The 22,824-nt window shown below is 43.7% G+C and overlaps 1 protein-coding gene across 1 annotated transcript in view; it reads right to left on the reverse strand.

Annotated features, from left to right (window-relative positions):
• tspan15 (tetraspanin 15) overlaps positions 1-21,944 on the reverse strand; it is a 131,202-nt gene extending 109,258 nt beyond the window's left edge. The window contains exon 1 of the mRNA XM_073026799.1: positions 21,742-21,944. Coding sequence (XP_072882900.1) covers positions 21,742-21,837 — 96 coding nt within the window. The 5' untranslated portion in view covers positions 21,838-21,944. The remainder of the gene's footprint in view (positions 1-21,741) is intronic.
• Positions 21,945-22,824: the final 880 nt, after the last annotated feature.

The raw sequence follows: 22,824 nt of genomic DNA on the forward strand, positions 1-22,824 counted from the left end.
AATCTGCCCAAATTTACCCAGATATGAAGAGACTGTTATGGCTCTGGGTGGTCTAGGTGGCCTGGCCCAATGTGAGGAACGGCAGTGAAGGTGAAAGGCAGCAAGTAATAGCTATTGCCAAACTAAATCATCCTCTTCCACGGCAACCTATCGATTAATATGGTTCTACACTTACTGACCTCCGATTCTACAATTTTACATCATTTAGTAGGAAGATTAAATTAGGCAAATGGAAAACCTGGAGATTGCATCATTTTACACAGGTAATGAATGTGTCAAATGTGTAAAAATAAAGGGAAAGACAAAGGTGATCATCAGTTCCTTAGAGGCAGGACAAATTAGAATATGAAAGGAGGAAATGAGTACATTGGTCTTCACAGTAAAAGCCAATAAAATATAACAGAAACTGTGGAGCAAATTAAAATGAATGTCTTAAGGCAATTTAATATTAGAAATCAGATAGCAATGGAGAAGTTCAGGTACTGGTGCGCAACTTAAGCTGGCAGAGGGCCAAGTTGACGATCCAAATCAGTTCTGAAGGCCACACTGTATGTGAAAACACAACTGCTAGAACCTAGCAGCCTAGCTTCTGTTTATATTGCTATGCTTAACAAGCAGCCACCAGCAATGACATCCACATTTAAAAATGCAGGAGATTACAGTGGTTTTGTGTGTACATCGTTTCAATCATTTTTAGCCTTTGTCAGCCCCACAGAATTGATAGCAGTGTGGACCTGCATCCAGAAAATAAGAGTATCTGTGGAAATCAAATTAAACTCCTAATCAGAAAATAGAGCAAATTTATCCCCACTTCCCAACATCGTCAACAGATTGTCAAAGTTAATTTGTTTTGCTTTTTTTTGGTCTCCTGATTATGATGACAATAAACACCATTTTTAAAAGTGATTGTAACATAAAATGTAGAACAGTAAGGCACAGAAAGAGGCTCCTCGGCCCACATACCTGTGCTGACCATGATGCCGGTTTCTACTCTTTGCAACTGCCTGCACATGGTCAATGTCACTTATTCTCTGCCAGTTCATGTGACTCTCAAAATGCCTCTTAAACATTACTGTTGTATCTACTGCCACCAATTCCCCTGGCAGTGTGGTTTAGGCACCTACCAATCTTACAAGTCAAAGAAAGAATCAACGTTATCAAAGGATGCACATATCACCATATACTAGCTTGGGATTCATTTTCTTGCAGGCATTTACAATAGAATTTATGAAAAACTACACATAAATAAAGACTGACAAAAAACCAGTGTGCTAAAGACGACAAATTGTGCAAATACAAAAATAAATAAACATGAGGACATGAGTTGAAGAGTCCTTGAAAATGAGTATAGATTGTGGAATGAGTTCAGAGTGAAGTGAAGTTATCCATGCCGGTTCAGGAGTCTGACAGTTGTAGGGTAATGACTGCCCCTGAACTTGGAGGTGTACCTGTACCTCCTGCCTGGTGCTAGTAGTGAACAGTGAGAATGGCCTGGATGGTGGGAGTCCTTGATGATGGATGCTGCTTTCTTGTGGCAGCAGTCCTTGTAAATGTGCTCAGTGGTGGGGAGGGCTTTGACTGAGATGGACTGGGCTGTATCCACCACTTTCTGCAGTCTTTTCCTTTCCTGGGCGTTGGTGTTCCCATACCAGGCTGTGATGCGACCAGTCAGAATGCTCTCCACTCTGCATCTATAGAAGTTCGTCAAAGTTTTAAGTGACACGCTGAATCTACTCGAACTTCTAAGAAAGTAGAGGCACTTTGTTAAACATAAAACCTGCCTTACAAATTTTCTTTAATTTTCCCCTTCTATGATCTCATATTTGACATTTCCATCCTAGGAACAAGATTCTTACTACGTATATTTCATATACTTACATCAACTCATCCCTCAGTTTCCAAAGCCCCTGAGAAAACAACCCAAGTTTGTCCAACCTTTCCTTTGAGCTAATAATCTCAATTTCAGGTAACATCCTGAAGAAACTCTTCTGATCCTCTCTGAAGCCTACACATCCTTCCTACAATGTGACACCAGAACTAATTACAATACTATCTGAAGTTTACACCTGAAATATAATCTCCAAAGCTTTATATTTAATAAAAGCAAGAATATTGTACATGGTTGTTACCCACCTGATCTACTTGCATGGCCGTTTTCAGGAAATTCAAAACATGCACCCCAAGATATCTCTGTGCAGCATGAATTAAGGGTTGAGTCATTTACTGAATAGTTTCCTCTTGTGTTTGACCTCCCAAACTGAAACAACTCACCCCTGTCTGCATTAAACTGGGTCTGCCATTTCTCCATCCATATGTCCAGCTGCTCTTAATCCTGCTGTCTCCTTCAACAACCTTCCTCACTATCCCCCACTCCAACAATGATTGTGCTATTTACAAATTTACTAACTATTCCACTGATAAGTTTACCCAAGTCATTTAGTTATATCACAAACAACAGAAGGCAGGGAGATAGAAACCTTCACTGATTCACCCTTCCTTCCATGAGGAAAGCGTACAAAATGAGAAGCCATATTTACCATCAAAAGCCATTTAAACTGACATCTCCCATTTTCTCCCTCGTTCAGGGTTGCAAAGCAATAATTCAAACCCCTGGTGGTGCACTTTGGGAGCACTAAGAAGGCCCAGACGTACACCATGGATGGTGGGGTCTTACTGAGGAACAGAGGGCCTTGGGGAACATCCAAAGATCCTTGAAAGTAAAGAATGGGCAGAGTTAAGATGGTGCCAAATGGCAGCCTCTTCGAGTTAATCTGCGGAAATAGCTTAAATTCCTCTCTTTAATGTCTCTTTTTTTCCCTTTCCAAGGTGGCTGGGGTTCAGTTGAAGTCCCTGATCTGCAACAGCACTCAAACTACGCATCCCCCCCGCCCCCCCCCCCCCCCCCCCAATGGCGATGAGTTCCTGTTCTTGGAGCTCACTGACTGAGTGGCCATTTTCTGACATTCTTCAGTCGCGGCATGGAGGACGCTGGGGTGCAGCCCTGTGGATTCCAGGCCGATACCGCCGACTGATGCGTTGCGGGAGGAGGGGCGTCAGGATTTCGCTGTGGCGGATGTGCGGATGGAGGTCTCTGTAGTTGAGCGTTCTCTCACTCTCTCACAATGGTGGGGAGGGTTTGCTGTTGATTCTTGAGTCAGGGATTGTTGGAATAAAAAATGACGTGGCAAACTGTAACATCATAACAGTGACTGTTGGTCTCCCGTTTCACTGTGAAATGGGTGACACCTCACAGTCTCTTGTTAGTGGGAGAGGGAGAACCTGTGACAAGTCAAACTGTCGGGTACTCAGTAGATTTTGTTGACTGCAGATCACGGTCTCTCTGTGTGCTGTGCTGTTGCTTAGTGGGTGCTGATGGTTTTCTGATGAAATGGGTGGTGGGGAGGGGGGAGATTGATGCTGTTTGTTTGGGGAATGGGGGATAGGGGGCTTGGGGGTTCTAATGTTTTTCTGTCATTCATTCTTTTGGGGTTCTATTTGTCGTGGATGTCCGCGCAGACTAAGTATTTCAGGTTGTTTGCTGTATGCATCCTCTGATAATAAACGGAACCATTTGAACAGGTATTTCACATAGGTAAGAAGGCATATGGAATACTGGCCTTCATCAGGGGCCAATGAATACAGAGGTAGGGAAGTTATTCTCCAGCGTTATGAAACTTCGGTCAGGGCTCAGTGTGTGGTTCTGCCTCTGGGCCACACGAAGGGGAGGAGGCAGAAGGGCCTGACAAGGAACAGCTCAGTAATAAAGAGAAGTGGGAGATGCTCAGTCTGTTCCCCCGGAACAAAGATCACATGACTGAGGACTGCTAAACTGTGCAGGGTGGAGGTAGGTTAGACGGCAGGGAAGTATTCACCTTGTCAGAAGTGGATGAAACCAGAGGACACAGATTTAGAGTAAGGGGAAGAAATTCAGAAGGGAACCTGAGGTGTCCTTTATGACCCAGAGAGTGATGAGCAGGTGCCTGGAACACACTGTTGGACAGAGTGTTGGAAGAAGAATCACTGACAGTAGCTATGAGGCTTCTAGCTGAGCACTGGAATCTCCCAGACCCAGAAACTATGACCAAGTGCTCGTAGATGGGAATAACACACGATGAGTTGGGCTAAACGCCCCGTTTACACATTGTAAAGATTCTTTGACTCTGTGACTCATTCATAGTAACTAGGTTAATTCTGAAATGAATGTATCTTGTTATTCATTTGAATGCTGAGCTCTTAAAAACTCTTAAACTTTTCAAACTGCACCATTCTTTCCTGTAATCACATGCACCAACCCTTTCACCACCTCAAGATAGGATCTCAGGATGTTGGTATTAAATTGGCTTCTGCTTCTGTTAACTATTGAAAACCCAAAAGTAGTAGTGAAAAAAAACTCAATCTGATCACTTTTGTTAACCACTAATTTACCGGCCTGTTAACTAGTCAGTTGCTTCTAACTACTTGTGTATCAGAATTCACTTTTACACTGACCAACCTATACACTTTATAAGAGTGCATTGAAAATATTCATCTGTTTCTGGTGCCCAGGCATCCTCGGTTCTGCTGCACTGCTTCTTTTCAATAGTCTCCTTTGTGACAGTGCATGAGCCTAAAGGTGTCGTTAATGGCATCTCATTTGTCCAGAGGAGGTCAGAGAGGAACGAGTAACCAGCTGGAATGGTGAGATCCAGAACACAACAACTGCTGCCCTGACAGCCCACGCGTCCGTGTTGACTGTAATGCCTATCTATGCTACCGGTTCACTGCCTTAGGCCCATTTCCTCCCAAATTCTTTGCTACCCCCGATACTTATTCTGATGTCTATTAAATATTGCAATGGTATCTGCTTCTACTATCTTCTCTGGCCCTTCTTTTGAAACATTTACCAACCTCAGAAAACATACCCTTCAGATCTCCTATAGATTTCTACCTCTCATTTTAAACCTATGTCCTCTAATTCTAACGCCCTTGACATGAGATATAGAACCAAAGTAGGCCATTCAGCCCATTGAGTCTGCCCCACAATTCCATCATGGCTAATTATTTTCCCTCTCAAACCCCATTCTCCTGCCTTCTCCCCATGTCCTTACTAATCAAGACATGGCCCAGAAGAAGGTAATGGCAAACCATGTCTATAGAAAAATTTGCCAAGAACAATCATGGCCAAGACTATGATCGCCCGCATCATATGACACAGCACATAATGAATGAACCTATCACCGTCCACTTTAAATATACCCAATGACTTCGCCTCTTCAGCAATGAATTCCACAGATCGACCACCTCTAGCTTAAGAATTTTCTCCTTACCTCTGTGCTAAAGACATGTCCTTCTATTCTGAGGATGTGCCCTGTGGTCCTAGACTCTCCTGCTTTTGGGAATATCCTCTCCACATCCACTCTATCTAGGCCTTTCAATATTCAATAGGTTTCAATGAGATTTCCCCCCCCCCCCCCCCCAACTCTTCCAAACTTCAGCAGGTACAGGCCCAGAGCCATCAAGCACTCCTCATATGTTAACCCTTTCATTCCTGTGATCATTCTTGTGAATCTTCGCCAGTCCCTCTCTAATGCCAGCACATTCGTTCTTAGATAAAACTGCTCAACTTACTCCAAGTGTGATCTGATCAAAACCTAATGAAGTCTCAACATTACAATGTTGCTTTTCTATTCTAGTCATTTTGAAATGAAGGCTAACGTTGCATTTGCCTTCCCTACCACTGACTCAACCTGCAAGTTAGCCTCCAGGGAATCCTGCACTAGGCCTCCTTTTGCACCTCCGATTTCTGAATTCTCTCCCCTGTCTAGAAAATAGTCTACAGCTTTATTCCCTCTACTAAAGGGCATGATTACAGTGGATTCTAGTTAATTGGGCAGCTGCTTATTTGGGGCAACTCTTAAAGAACAAAAACTAATCTATAAAATTGCCAGGATTCTCTTTTATTTTTGGCATGATATGTTGCTTAATGGGGATGGGAGACTCTCTCTGAACAGTTTCTAACTGGTGTTGGCTGCATGTATTTGTGTGGCCATTAGACACTACAGCAAACAATTTTTAAATAGTATCAGACGCATTTGGTTGTGTTCAAAAAGCAGCATTTTTGTCACTGATAGTTTGCGAGAAATAAGCAGTAAGACAATTTGTAACAGTTTTGCTCAAGCATTCAGGCTTGGAGATGCCGGAAATGGCTGGGAGTGAAAATGAAAGGATTTCAGTACTTGAAGTTAGAAACTATGAAGAATTTGAAGGTATTGACAATCATCTTGAATGTTACAATCAAAATTAGATTTGGAGGATTTATCAGGGGCATTTTACAGAGGACCATTACTGACCATTTCTGAGATGTGTAAGGAAGCCGGAACATCGGAGGAAACGCACACATTCTTGGGGAAAACTTGTACACCTCTCAGACAGCTGAGTCCAGGTCAGATCTGAGTCCAGGTACCTGGAGCTGGGGAGGGGTAGGGAGAGGGCAGCACTTCCATTAGTTGCTGTGAGAGCATTTGCAACAGGCAGAGTTTCAGATTCTCACTATCCTCCGGATGAAAAGAAAAATCTGAGACAACATCCTGGTGAACCTCCTCTGTATCCTCTCCAGTGCAATCATGTCCTTCCTGATTTCTGACCCGAGGACCTGTACGCTAGCTGTGACCTAACCAAATGTGCAAATCCTCCAGGTGCAGTTTCATCAAAGTCTGATGCAAATGCAACAACATTTCCTTATTCAATGTAGTGAAACCTTCTCATAATGAAAGTGAACACAACATCCGCCTACTTGGTGGTTTGTTGTGCCAGTGTGTTGACTTTAATTTCATGTGCACAGCCCACAAAGGTCCCTTTGAATATTAAAACTAACCAATTGTTCACCATTCAACAAACAATACTCTGTTTCTCTGTCACGTGCATCAAAGTGGCTGACCTCATAGGCACTTGGACACTCACACAGCTAGTCCATTTGTAGTCATACAGCAGGAAAATAGGCACGTCAAGCCAACTTGTCCGTGCGGGCCAACGTGCCTTCCTGAGCTGCTCCTCTTTGCCTGCATTTGGCCCACTGCTCTCTAAGCCTTTCTTATCCACGTACCTATCCAAATAGCTTTCAGACATTGCAATTGTAATTGCCTCTCCCGCTTGCCCTGGCAATTTGATCCACATACCCACCACCCTCTAAGTGGAAAACCTTAAATATACATATTTAATTTAACTAATATTATATATTTAATAGTTAAATAAGTTGTGCAAAAATAGAAACAAAAAAGTAGTGAGGTAGTGTTCATAGTTTCCATGTCTATTCAGAAATCGGATTGTAAAGGGGAAGCAGCTGTTCCTGAAATGTTGAGATACAAGGTCCTTAATCAGGGCAGCCCTCAGCCTCCTTCACTCCAGGGAAAACACTCCCATCCGATCCAGTCTCTCAGGTCCCAGCAAGATCCTTGTGAATCATTTGGAAAACAGAACATAGAACACTATAGTATCTACAGGCCCTTTGGCTCACTATGTGTGTTGACCTTACAGACTCAAAGATCAATTTAACCTTTCCTTCCAACATAACCTCCATTTTTCTATCATCTACGTGCTTATCTAAGAGTTGCCTCTGATGTATCTGCCTCGACCACCACCTCGGCAGTGTGTTCCATGCACCCAGCACGCTATGTGTAAAAAGATTACTTTCTGACATCCCCTATACATTGCTCTAATCACCTCAAAATTATGCCCCTCCCTCCTCATATTAGCCATTTCCACCTGGGGAAAAAGTCACTGGCTGTCTATACGAATTGCACCATCTCTATCTCAATCACTGTCTTCCTAAATTTGGGCAAGCAAAACCGCGCCCAATATGTGTTCTCATGAACGTCTTATACAGCTATAACATAATGTCCCAACTCTTGGACTCAATGTCCCTATCAATGATGACAGGCATCTTCTCTACCATCCTGTCTACCTGTGTCACCATTTTCAGGGAACCATGTACTTATACCCCTGGAACTCTGTTCTCTCTGGGGCCCTATCACTCACTGTGTATGTCCTATCCTGTTTTATCTTCCCAAGGTACATTACTTTACAGTTGCCTCGAGTTAATTTCCATCTGTGATTCCTTGCCTCACTTTTCCGGTTGATCTAGAACCTGTTGTAACCTTTGTGAACCTTCTTCAGTGTATTCAGGTAAGACTTTGTTTATCTCCCATGGCTCCACACAAGGAAAACCACAGTTGCCTTAATGGGACCTATTCTTCCCTTAGTTACTCCTAATATGCCAATGGAATCTCTAAGGATTCTCTACCTTATCTGATGAGGTTATCTCATGTCATGTTCTCTTTGAGCCTTCCCAATTCCCTTCTTAGTTGTGGCTCTGCATCCCTGACACTCCTCAAGGAATTCACTTGATCCCAACTGCCTAAGCCTGCCACGTACCTGCTCCTTCTTCCTGATTTCCCGCTACACTCTAACAGGAATCTGTTGTCCCTGAACTCTCCTAATTGCACTTTTAAAAGACTCCCACTTGCCAGACAGGCTTTTGCTTGTTAACAGCCTCTCCCAATTAACCTTTGCAAATTCCTGTGTAACGCCCTCAAAATTTGCCTTGCCCTGATTTAGGACTTTAATGTGTGGAACAGTTCAATCTTTTACATAACTATTTTAAAAATAATGGAATTACGGAAGTTGGGCAACACCCTAGTGCAGAGGTTAGCGTAAAGCAACAACAGTGCCAGTGACCAGGGTTCAATTTCTGCCACTGCCTGCAAGGAGTTTGTGTGTTCATCCTGCGATTGCAAAGGTTTCCCCTGAATGCTTCAGTTCCCTCCCATGTTACAAAGGCCTGCGGGTTAGCAGGTTAATTTGTCAGATGGAAGTAACTGGACGGCGCGGGCTTGCTGGTTCATGAGGGCCTGTTACCCTGCTGCATCTCTAAATCTAAAATTATGGTCACTGGTCCCAATGTACTTGCCCCCGTTTCTGTTTGTTACCAGCCTCCATTCCGAACAGGAAATGCTGCACATGGTCTCTAATAGGGCCATCTACATATTGTTAGAAAAAACCTTCCTGGACATAATGAATAAATTCCTGTTAGATAGATAAAATCAGGTTGGCGCTAGCGCTCAAATCTATAGAATGCCTGCAAGATAGCTTTCTAGAGCAGTGTGGTTGGACCACTAGGGGAAAGGCAACTCTGGATTGGGTGTTATGTAATGAACTCTCATCAAATCAGATTCAAGGTAAAGGAACCCTTAGGATACAGTGATCATAATATGATATTATTCACCATGCAGTTTGAAGGGGAGAAGATAAAGTCAGATGTATCTGTAATACAGTGGAGTAAAGGACATTACAGAGGCATGAGAAAGAGAGGAACTGGCCTAAGTTGATTGGAAGGAGGTACTAGCAGGGATGACAGTTGGAGTTTCTGGGGGCAATTTGGAAGGTGTAGGATTGATATATCCCAAAGATGAAGCTTTTCTATGAGAAGACGTGGCAATCATCGCTGACAAGGGAAGTCAAAAACAGCATTAAAGCAAGAGAAAGGCCATATAATATAGCAAAATTAGGAAGCTTTTAAAAACCACCAGAACGGATGAAAAAAAAGCCATACAGAGAAAAAAGGGGAAGGGGAAATCTTGTCTGACAAATTGGCTGGAATCCTTTAAGGAAATAACAGGTAGGGTAGATAAAAGAGAGTTAGTGGGTAGTGTTTACTTGGATCTTCAGAAAGAGTTGACGATGTGCCTCACAAGAGGATGTTTAACAAGGTAGAAACCCATGGTATTACAGGAAAGTTGTTAGCATGGATAGAAGATTGGCTGACTGACAGGAGGCAAATAGTGGGATTAAGGGGAGGGACTATTCTGGTTGGTTGCTGGTGACTGGTGGTGTTCCACAGGGGTCAGTATTGAAGCTGGCTCTTTTCCTGTTATATGTCAACAATTTGGATAATTGATTTGGCTTTGTGGCCAAGTTTGCAGACGATGTAAAGATAGGTGGAGAAGCAAGGAGTCTGCAAAAGGATATTGGGAGAATGGTCAAAGAAGAGGCAGGTGGAATATAGTGTAGAGAAGTGTATGGTCATGTGCTTTGGTAAAAGGAATAAAGGTGTAGATTAAATAGTTAGAAAATTCAAAAATCAGAAGTGGAAAGAGACTCAGGAGTTCATGTGCATGATTCCCTAAAAGTTAGCTTGCAGTATGAGTCGGTAGTAAGGAAGGCAAATGCAATGTTAGCATTAATTTCAAGAGGGTTAGAGTATAAGAGTAAGGATATAACGCTGAGGCCTTACAAGGCTTTGGCCAGACTGCACTGAGAATTGTGAGCAGTTTTGGACCCTGTATTTATGAAAAGCTGTGCTGGCATTGGAGAGGATCCAGAGGAGGTTCATGAGAATGATTCCAGGAATGAAAGGGTTAACATATAAGGCTCTCTGGGCCTGTACTTGCTGGAGTTTAGAAGAATGAGAGGAGATCTGATTGAAACCTATCGAATATTGAAAGGCCTAGGTAGAGTGGATGTGGAGAGGATGTTTCCAATTGTGGGAGAGTCTAGGACCAGAGTGCACAGCCTCAAAGTAGAATAAACTGTCTTCATACAGGGTCTTGTCCATTAGTCAGAGGGTGGTGAATCTGTGGAAATCATTACCATGGATGGCAGTGAAGGCCAAGTCATTGAGTACACTTAAAATGGAGGCTGATAGGTTCTTGATTCATCTGGATATCAAAGGTTACAGGGAGACAGTAGGAGAATGGGGCTGTGAGGAGCAATAAGTCAGCCAAGATGGAATGGCCTAATGCTCCTCCTTTGTCTTGTGTCTTATGGTACAGTATTATAATTAGTCACAACAGCTGCATTGCATTGCCTCTGCTAAACACACTGCAGAGAATTTCAGATCTACCACCTGTTGATGTCAAAACTCTCACTTCCATTTCCTGTGTTACGGAAGTTAAGATTCAGCTCAAGGTGAAAGGCACATAGATGCATTAAGCATCAACAGATGAAGCACCATCTGCAGAAAGAAAGGAATTGTTGACATTTCTGGTCAAACCGCAGCAGCAGAACCGTGGTGCAGGGTTTCGGCCTGAAAACATCAACGGTCTTGATGCAAGGTCTTGATCTGAACTGTAGAAAATTTCTTTCCTCCCGTGAATGGGGTTCAACCCACTGAACTCCCTCCAGGAGATTGCTGATCCAAATCCCATCATCTGCAGTCTCTTGAGTCTATATCATTTGAGTATGGCAACAAGAAACTCAAATGAAACCAAAATCAACTAGCATCAAGGGGCAACTTTCCATAGTCTTCCAATCCTATCTTGATACAAAGGAACAAAATCAGGTGTATAGACAAGCCCGACAAGAATAGGTGGGTCAGCTTAACATCAGCGGCGGGGAAAGTTTAAGAAACAATAAATCAAATAAAATTTACTAGGCATTTGAAGAAGTCCAGTTAATAGAGCCAAGAGCTTTGTTGAAGGTAAATAGTCATCAATTAAACTGATTTTTTTTTAAATGAGGGTAACATTGGAACAATGGCTTTTCTAAAATTCAATAACACAACAAATGATACATAAAAGACTTAGATATGAAAATACAGAGTAAATTTTCAAACATTTGCAGTGTCATCAAGCATGTGATGTGGTAAACTGTGAAGAAAGCCTGGTGGGCTAGCAGAGCAAACAGGGAAATTAACAGAAAATGAAATTTCATACAGAATGATCGGAATTTTACAATTCCGTTTCTTCGTAATTCTGGTTATCGATAAAGGAATCAGAGTCAGGTTCAATATCACAGATATATATCATGAAATTTGTTGTTTTGCAACACAAGTATAGTACAATACAGAAAACTTACAACTACAACTTACAATAAGAAATATTAAAAAATTAAAGCAAATAGTGCAAATAATAGGCAAAAATAGTGAGGTAGCTTTCATGAGTTCATTATCTATTCAGAAATCTGATGGCAGAGGGAAAGAAGCTGTCCCTAAATTATTGAGTGTGTGTCTTCAAGCTCCTGTACACCGCCTCTGATTGCAGTAATAGGGAAAGAACACATCCTGGGTGATGGGGCCTCATAATGTTGGATGCCAACTTTCTGAGGCATCACCTTTTGAAGATGTCTTCAATGCTGGGGAGGCTAGTGCCCATGACAGGGCGAGTTTGCAACCCTCTGCAGCTTTTTTCCAATCCTCTGCAGTGCCCCGCCAAATATTGCAAAGAGTTATACTGTGAGCAGCATTCTATCTGTATAAATTTGTTAGAGTCTTTGGTGACATACCAATTCTCTTCAAACTCCTAATGAGAGGCCTTCTTCATAACTGCAGCAATATGTTGGGCAGAGGACAGATCTTCGGAGATGTTGACATCCAGGAACCTGAAACTGCTGACCTCTCGGTGAGGACTGGTATGTGTTCCCTCAACTTCCTCTTCCTGAAGTCCACAATTAATTCCTTGGTCTTTATGATGTTGAGTGCAAGGTTTTAGTTGCAACATCACTCAACCAGCTGATCTACCTCACTCCTGTACATCTGAGATTCTGCTAATAATAGTCATGTCATCAGCAGTGAAGGTCCAGAACACAAATACCATAATAAGAAATGAGATGGGTAAATATAGCTTCAAGATCAGATTGGAGAAACTGGAAATATCCTTTCCTTTGAACACAGAAAGTTGAGAGGAGATTTGATCCCAGTTTAGATACAGAAAAAGCTTCTCTTACTAGTGGATGTTTCATAAGCAGGAACACAGATTTAAGCTGATGGGCAGAAGATCCAAGGGGAACATAAGGGAAAAGTTTTTATGCTGAGAGTGATTTATAATATTAACTAAATGTCTGCAAGGGTGGTGGAAACTAGCCATTCAGCAACTTAAAAAAGGAATCTGAAAAGGCATAAAGTAAGGTAATGGGGGAAGAATAGGAAAATTGAACTGCAATTTGTTCTACAAGGATTTTTTGTCCCATAGACTCAATGAAAAATTGTGATAACTTTTATAGATTTCAAAGTTAATTTTCTTCTATTGGCTCAAGTAGTAATAAGGTTGCATCATATGTTTCTATTTGTAATTCTGGTGAGTAAACTAACAAGTAAAATTCTTGTCACATAAATCCAAACAGGAACAAATTATTTCTTTTTGACCATCAATTGTTTTCCAATCACTGAATTCCTGACCTTTAAAAAGTAAACTTGCATTCAAAAGTAGAGCCTTCAAAAATATTGATTGCAAAGGCAATTAAATACTGAGAATTCTGCAGTGAATGAGTCACCTCTTAACAATCAAACAGCATTTTATTCAGTAACATGGGGCATGTCAGAGCTATAGCGGAATACTCTCTTGTCTGAAAGGCATTGCCATCAACAGCACTTATTAACCTTCAGCACGAATCCTGAACTCCGAGTCCAAAACCACTGTTATCAAGAAAATACAAATGTTGGAAATCTAAATAAAAATAGAAAATGCACTCTGGCAACAGCTGTGGAAAGAGAATTATAGTTATTGTAACTCCCAGTTGGTTCATTTGGCTGTTGAAGCGTCCACTCCTCCCGTTATTAACTTATACTTTGGCTGCAATATGTATGATTCATGAGTGCAGTACAGCAACTCAACAGTAATTTGCAATAACATAGTACTTTCAGTGTGAAATCACAGAAGAATTCCACAGGACCAAACAAATCCAAGCAATGTAATGAAACATTAAATAGATTTCTAAAAGTTTGTTCAAAATGATACGTCCATTTGCGAAGACGTGTGTGACCCTACAACATTCAAGAAGTTCTTTAAGCAGGGCTAAGCAAACGACTGCCAGTGCATTGTACATCATCCACAAATACTTTGTAATTACTTATCTTGGATACTCTGAAATTGAAGACCTTTACCATCAGGACAAAGGAGGTAACCAGCCTAAGAGAACACACCATTCAGTCATCACTATCCTCACTTGAAAATATTGCCAAATGCTGGAGTTCTCTAATGGACATCACAGGAAGGACAGTGGTGACTCAAAAAGGTAGTTCGCTTCTATCTTCTCGGGTCACTCTGCATATTGATATCCACAAAATATATTATATAATTTATATATAAAATCAGATATACATGAGGATGAATTTACCAATATCTGATTTATTCACACAATAAGCATGCTTATGGAATTTTTAAAATCACGGCTTAATATTTTGATGCCTACAAAACATTAATCAAACTATCATTATTATATATTATTAGCCTTCATCTTCTAAATTGTATCAGGATAAAGAATGCATCTTCCAAGACTCATGATGGAGCCTTCAAATCTGGTGACAGAACAGCTCTCAGTGCAGCAGACAGGAGAAACCTCATCTTAGGCATCAAGGGGGCAAAGACCATCTATTCACAAAAAAGTTCAGGAACGCCTTTCTGATAATGATCCCAGCGTATGTCGCTGGGCGTCAAGGGCATTACAGTCTACACAAGGAGAAACAGCATGGACTGAAGCAGTGACGCCCCCCTCCATGATGCTCTAAACAACCTTTATGCATGCTTCGAGACACAATGCCAGCTACGAAAGCTGCCCCTCTCCCAGGTGAGTGACCACTTGTGTAACAGCAGCAGGCACGCGAAAGATTCTGCAGTGAGTCAACCCCCGTAAGGTGGCCGGGCCTACAACATCCTAGGCCGAGTACTCAGGGAGTGTGCACATCAATTCAATGGCATCTTCATGGACGTCTTCAACACTTCACTCATTCAGGCTGCATTCCCCACACACCACCATCATGAAGAACTCTACACCTTTAGAACGTAATGACTACTGCCCAGTGGAACTGATGTCAAACATCATCAAGTGCTTTGAACGGCTGTTAAGGGCATATATCAAAAACTCTATTCCTGTCACATCGGAACTCACCAATATGCTTACCAACAGAACCACTTCACGACAGATGCCATAGCATCTGTCATGCATCTGGCCCTGACATACCTAGAAAACTAGGACAGTACCCCAGAATGCCGTTTCTGGATTCGAGTTCAGCATTCAGCACTATTGTCCCACAGATCAAGGAGAACAAATTTCTACTGCTTGGTCTAAGTACACTACTGTGCAACTGAGCGTTGGACTTCCTAACCAACAGACTCCCCAGAGCCAGGATGCACAGCCGCTGCTCCCTCCCCATCATCCTCAACACAGGTGCCCCCCCCCCCCCCCCAATCGCTGTACACTCTGCTCACACATGCCTGCACGGCCAAACACCCGAGTAAGTACATTATCAAGTTCACTGAAGACACAACACTGATGGGGCTCATCACCAACAATGATGAGACAGCCTTCAGAGAGCAGGAGGAAGAGCCAGGCAAATAACCTCTTCCTCGATGCCAACAAGGAGATGGATATCGATTACAGGGTGTAAGGGTTTCAAAGGTTATGGGGAAAAGGCAGGAGAATGGGGTTAAGAGGGATAATAAATCAGCCATAATGGAATGGTGGAGTAGATTCAATAGGCCTAATTCAGCTCCTATGTGTTATGGTCTTCAGAAGAACTCGCACCACTTGCACCTCTCTTCACATCGGGGATGGGAGGGAGCAGTGTTATCTCTATAACCGCAAGGAAGATCATCATTTCCAGTGCTTAATCTACAGGTAAGATGCAGCAACACAAGAGAGACTACATATGCAAGAATCCGCAACAAAATACTAACAGTGCATCAAGCTATGCACGAAACCGAAGGGATGGTCGATGTTTCATGAACGACACTGTCGATGAACTGACATTTGGCTCCATAACACCAACACCACAATAACACTACACTCTCTATAATAGCCATACCCCCACAAAGGACATCATCAATTATAACAATATTTCATATTAACTCAGTCCCATTGCAGCTCACTGAGAACAGGATCCGCTCAATTTCCTATATGCCTCATTGATGTTCTGGTGACACCCTACGAGCATTAGGTTTATCTCAGTGTTAACAGTTTCACATCGGAGTCACAAGATTCAGAACTTCCTTACTGTACTCAGGGGCATGTTACCTAGACTGATATTCTAGTTCAAGGAGCACTGTACTACCAGCATGGGACTTCTCAGATGATACAGTCAACAGTTGCCTTTTGAAAAGCATAGACAAAATCAGCTGATTGTGGAAAGAAAGGCAGGGAAGTTATCCCTGGTGTAAGTAGCAAGTTTTGCTTCTGATGTCACCTCAGCAGCTGTTAAAAGTTGTAGAAACCTGCAGCCTGCAAATTGACAGCAGTGTTTCCTAATTGGCAAAAGTAACTACCGGTATATCATTGAATGAAGTGTCTTTGGGGTATATTAAGGTTGTGAAAATGAAAGATCTAATTTCTTCTCTTCTTGCCTGCCATGGGACAATATGAAGTCTGAGGATGTGCCTGGTACAACACTGTGTGCTCATGTGGTGCATTGCATGAAGGAAAACATCCCAGTGCTTAACAAAGAAAACCACCTGAAGAGATTTCAGACTCGATGATCAATCAAGGATGCAGCTTTTCAGAATCACCTTATTGCCAGTATGTGGAACACAACAGAATTGATTGCGGTTCGGTGCCAAGCATAAAACCCAGGACAATAACATAACAGACAACACATTAACAACCAACAATTTACAAGATAATAAGCAAACAGCCATGAGCAATTAGCTGAATAGTCAACACTAAGTACACTGTGGTCATCTGTGGTCAAATCAACACGTACAAACACAAAGTACACTGCAGATGCTGTAAAACCTACTGATTCCCATAACTACCTTGAATATACCTCTTCCCACCCTGCCAAATGTAAAAATGCTATTCCCTATTCCCAGTTCCTCCATCTCCGCTGCATCTGCTCCCAGGATGAGGCTTTCCGTTCCAGGACATCTTAAATGTCCTCTTTCTTTAAGAATCATGGTTTCCCTTCTGCCGTCATCAATGATGCCCTCACCCGCATCTCCTCCATTTCCCACACTTCGGCCCTCACCCCGTCCTCCCGTCACCACAACAGGGACCGTGTTCCCCTTGTCCTCACCTACCACCCCACCAGCCTCCGGATCCAACACATTATCCTCCGCAACTTCTGCCATCTTCAACAGGACCCCACCACTAAGCACATCTTTCCCTCTCTACCCCACTCTGCTTTTCGCAGGGATCGTTCCCTCCAGGACTGCCTGGTCCGCACGTCCCTCCCCACAGATCTCCCACCTGGCACTTATCCCTGCAAGCTTAAGTGCTACACCTGTCCCTACACCTCCTCTCTTACCATCATTCAGGGCCCCAGACAGTCCTTCCAGGTGAGGCAACACTTCACTTGTGAGTCTGCTGGAGTTGTCTATTGCATCCGGTGCTCCCTCCTCTACATCAGTGAGACCCGACGCAGATTGGGGGATCGCTTCGTTGAGCACCTCTGCTCCGACCGCCACAACAGACAGGATCTCCCAGTTGCCACCCACTTCAACTCTGCTTCACATTCCCATTGGATATGTCCATACATGGCGTCCTCTACTGCCATAATGAAGCCAAACTCAGGTTGGAGGAGCAACACCTCATATACCGTCTGGGTAGTCTCCAGCCCCTTAGTATGAACATCGAATTCTCCAACTTCCGGTAATTCCCTCCCTCTCCCTTCCCCCATCCCACTTTCACCCTGCCTCCTCTTCCAGCTGCCTATCACCTCTCTCATGATTCTGCCTTCTACTAACCATAAAGCTTTCCCCTTACATTCCTTCTTCACCTCTCCGGCCTATCCCCTCCCTGCTTCCCCTCCCCCACCCCTTGATCTTTCCTCTGATTGGTTTTTCACCTTCACCTTCCACCCTCCCCCCACCTTCTTTATAGGCCCCCTGTCCCCTCCTTCTTCAGTCCTGACAAAGGGTCTCAGCCCGAAACATTGACTGCTCATTTCAACGGATGCTGCCTGACCTGCTGAGCTGAATAGTCACATGCACAATGCCAAGAATCAAACTTAAATGAATATGAAAAGACTCAATAATTATCAACAGAACAAGGAGAGTGGGAAAGACCATTTAATAAATGTTGTGCAGGGACAATTAGGATATTATACCCGAGTATTGTTGAGAAGCTGGATAGCTACAGGAGAGAAGCTTTGGAGATGGTGTGTAGTGCTGGTGGTGATGGACTTGTAGTGTCTCTCTGATGGCAATTTGGTGAATAGGTGACTATGAGGGTGGATGGAGTCAGCAGTAATTTTTTCAGCTGTTTTCTTTGCTAGGGCAGTGAACAGGACTTTTAATGTCAGTAGCTGAGAGACAGTGATCTTCTTTGATGAGTGGATCACTTTTTGCAAACTGGACATGAAGAGAGAGGAGGCAACAGGAAACCAAACACTGACAGAGGTGGTCACAACACTGTCAATGATGGCTGAGTAAAAATTCATCAGGATACACCAGGAGGTGTTAAGTTTCTTAAGCTGCATCTTAAAGAAGGAAAGAAAGTTGTAAAGTTTTATGGAAGGTATTCCTGAAGGCCTTGCAATCTGAAAGCCAGATTACCAGCAACACAGTGATTAAAACCACGATCAAGAGTACAGAGGTCAGGAAATGTAGAAGAGGCTTTCCCCAAATGCAGAGCAGCAGAGAAGATATAGTGGTGAACTGTAACTTTAATAATAAACTGCAGAATAACAAGCCAGAACAGAGACTTAACACAACAAGGTAACTGAAAGCTAGGAGCAAATGGTTGAGGCTGATTGGGTCAATGGGTGAGGAAGGGACTGTGCATGAGAGCTGGGTTTAAATAGACTGCAGGTGATGAGTTGGACAAAGAGCGGCTGGTGACTTCTGTTAGCTGGGTGGAGGCCGGGAGGTAGGACTCCCTCCACCCCCACAGTCAGCACCCAAAAGCTGAGGTGCAGTGGAACTCCTTGACGAGTGATGAATCCAAGATGAAACTGGGCAGCACCCAAGCCATTTCCAGTCGACCAGGCACTACATCCTACACCCTGGTTCCTTAAGGTTGTTATAGCCAGGGGTGATAGTGGGAATAAGCTCCTACTGCCCATTATATGCTCCTAATGCATTGCATTTCAAATAGCCTCTGACAACTAAGTCCAGCTCCTGGCCTTCACATGTGGCTTAGCTACAAAGCCCAGCAGAACTGTTTCTACTGACAGAAGAAGAGGCAAAGGTGGGTTACTAGTGCCTTAAAACCAGTCTCTTCAGGCAGATGGGGTTCATCAACCGTGGTTGGCAGCTCATCTAGAGGGAAAACTCTGATCTCAAACTTCCACAGCATTGTACCTCTACCCACTCATGGGGAAGGCTTTGGGAGTAAACCCCAAGGGAAAATCTGGAGCTGGAGTCCCTAAGACAGTCCTACATTGAGTTCAATGCTGAATGGCAACTCCTGCGATGCCGCTAATGCCAAACCGTATCAGTCTCTGCCATTCCTTTGGATTCATCAGGCCCTGGAGCTTCACCATTGGCTCCTCTGAGGGGAAAGAGTGGGGGTTGGTATCTATGAAACACTTCAAAGGCTGAGGAGGTGTGTAGATTGTGGGACAATTCGGCCCAGAGAAGATACATTTTTCATGTGGAAGGGTTAGAGGCAGCAAAGCATTGCAGAAACCATCACTTGCAGATTGGCTATCATCCACAGACCAATGGTCAATCGGAAAGAGCCAGAGGACAAACTCACTGAGGTGCAAAGGAGGGAGCAGAAGGCTCTTTAGAAGCGGGAGACTAACTGTGGGCCCCAGTCTGACACAATGTCCTTGGGGAAACCACGGAGGCAAACTACATGTTGGAGAACCAGGTCCTCCATCTTAACAGCTGACAGAAGTTTGGAAGATGGCAATGAAGCAGGCCACATTGAAGAACTGGTCCACCACTGTTATGATCAGCATGACCCCATTGGAAGGTGGCAAACCCATCATGAAATCCATGGTGATGTGGGACCTTGGGCGTCACAGGATTGGTAGGGACCACAGGAGCCCAGAGGGCTACTGGTTGGAGGAATTGAACTGGACATATTCAGGGCAGACAGTGATGAACTGATATATCATGTTGGGCCACCAGAACCAGCAGTGTAGAAAATACAGAGTCCATCATGTGCCTGGATGACCAGAGAGGAGTGAGGAGCGGACCCTCGAGTACCTCCGAGTGCACGGCCTCTGGCACCTGCGTGCGGTTCTCAGGTGAAGGACCTGGCAGATCTGCTTCTCTCTTCACACCCATGACCATGCGGCTAGGCGCATTTCAAACACTATCTATAAACTTACCAACGATACAACTACTGTTGGCAGAATTACAGGTGGTGATGTGGAGGCATACAGGAGTGAGATAGGTCAGCTGGTTGAGTGGAGCCACAGCAACAATCTTGCACACATTGTCAGTAAGACAAAGGAACTGATGGAGGACTTCGGGAAAGGGAAGTTGAAGGAACACACACCAATCCTCAATGAGGGAATCAGAAGAGGTAAGAGTGAGCAGTTTCAAGTTCCTGGGTGACAACATCTCTGAGGATCTATCCTGGACCCAATGTATTGATGCAATTACAAAGCAGTCCTGACAGTGGCTATATTTCAATAGAAGTTTAAAGAGAATTAATATGTCATCAAAGACATTTGCAAATTTCTACAGATGTACCATGGAGAGCTTTCTAGCTGATTTCATCAGCATCTGGTATGGAGGGCCAGGATCGGAAAAAGCTGTAGAAAGTTGTGAGCTCAGCCAGGCCTATCATGGGCACTGGTCACTCCAGCATCCAGGACACCTTCAAAAGGAGATGCCTCAAAAAGGCAGCATCCATCAATAAGGACCTCCATCACCTAGGACATGCCCTCTTCCCATTGCTACCATCAAGGAGGTGGTACAGGAGCCTGAAGACACACACACAACATTTCAGGAACAGCTTCTTCCTCACCACCATCAGATTTCTGAATGGACAATGAACCCATGAACGCCACCTCAGTGTTTTTTCTTCTCTTTTTGCACTACTTACTGTATTTAATATATTTATATACGTACATGTATTTGTAACTTATAGTGTCTTAAAATATGTATTGCAATGTACTGCTGCCGCAAAACAACAAATTTCACGACATATGCCAGTGATATTAAACCTGATTCTCAATTTGATAATAAGAATATTTTCCCCTTGGGCTTAACGCGAGAGGTAGGAGGTTTAAAGGAGAGACTTAGAAGGGATCTGGGGTTGGGGGTATGAGGATATCTTTACACACAGAATGTGATGACCTTTGGCATGCACCACCTGAGCACCTGTTACAGGTAGATACTCTCACACATTTAAGCAGAATCCAGACAGGCACTTGAACCACCGAGGGAAAGAAGGTTGCGTATCTTTATGAAGGTAAGCTGGATTATGGACCAATGCAGTGGCTAGCATGAACATGGTGGGCCGAAAGGCATCCTTCTGTGCCGTTATGAGGCAAGCCAGGCAGAGACGTGTAAACAAAAGGGTGAGAATTTTGTAAATTATCGCTTTACTAACCAAGTCTGCCAGCAAGCAGGTGACGAATGACAAAATACTGGCAAAAGTCTTGGATGATCTGAACTTTGCACAATATGTTGAACAGTTAAGTTTGCTCAAAACAAAGGCATGGATACGTATTTCAACAAGAGTTGAGCGGGGCCATAGGAAAACTAATTCAGATGGAATAGTTGTTAGGAAAGAGATGGCTCTGGTTAATATCTAGTTTGTTCCCGAAGTTCGGGTGCTCTGTTAACATTTGGACATGGGGTTTTCCTAGCACCACATACACATCCAGCGCTCTCCCTCCCTTCACACGAGTTGCCGCCCCTGCCAGTTGACACTTACCCAGAAGAAGGTGGCGTACGCGACCAGCGTGAATTTGAGGTACATATAACTGAGGCGTTGGCAGAGGTTGCGCGGTCCCACTGAGCGTTTTGCCATTCTGGCCGTTGTCGGTTCACTTTACCTGAAGTCAGGTACTCGTTGCCAAACTCTTTTCCGGTTTATCTGCACCTGACACCACCGCGGCCCGGTACGCTCGCCAATCAGCAAGTCGATTATCTGTGACTGACATTAGAGCCACCAATCAGAGCAAGCCGAGCCCCAAAAAACCAGCCGAGGAAGCAGCGCGCCCTCCACTGTGGGAACAGTCACGCTGTTCGGAGTGTGTCAGTGGCCAAGGAAGGGCGGTTAGTAGTCGGCAAATTAGAGTTTCACCAACAACTCCCTTTCCATAAATAGTTTCCCCAATATAAAGACTTTATCTCTGGCGTTGTGTCGGATTAACAAGTAGCAATGCGGGAAATAAGTATCTAAATTCAGGAAGTCAACAAGTGTCGAAAAGCCCATTCACGAACGAAGAATTCGTGATCACAAAAGCGTTGTGAGCCTCACGCAACAGGTTCAACAAAGGAAGGTCCAAATTAAAACTAAGTAACTAATGTAGATGTAATTTAAACGGATATGGTTAGTTGATAAGTGTCTTTTTTAAAAGATTGCCATTGAGACAATATTTGTAAGGAGACGCAATATATAAAAGCTACTTTAAGAATTCGAAACACAAAGTACACTGCAGGTGCTGTGGTCAAATCAACACGTACAACACGCTGCAGGAACTCAGCAGGTCGGGCAGCATCCGTGGAAACGAACAGCCAACGTTTCGGGCCAAGACCCTTCGTCAGGACTGAAGAGGGAGGGGGCAGGGGCCCTATAAAGCTGGGGGAGGGTGGGAAGGAGAAGGCTGGTGGGTGTCAGGTTAAAAAACAATCAGAGGAAAGACCAAGAGGTGGGGGAGGGGAAGCTGGGAGGGGATAGGCAGGAGAGGTGAAGAAGGAATGTAAGGGGAAAGCACTGTGTAGTAGAAGAAGGCAAAATCATGAGAGGGGGATAGGCAGCTGGAGGAGGGTCCCTTCCCCCACCCCAGTTTCA

This window comes from Hemitrygon akajei, chromosome 23, assembly GCF_048418815.1.
Source record: "Hemitrygon akajei chromosome 23, sHemAka1.3, whole genome shotgun sequence".
Taxonomy (NCBI): domain Eukaryota; kingdom Metazoa; phylum Chordata; class Chondrichthyes; order Myliobatiformes; family Dasyatidae; genus Hemitrygon; species Hemitrygon akajei.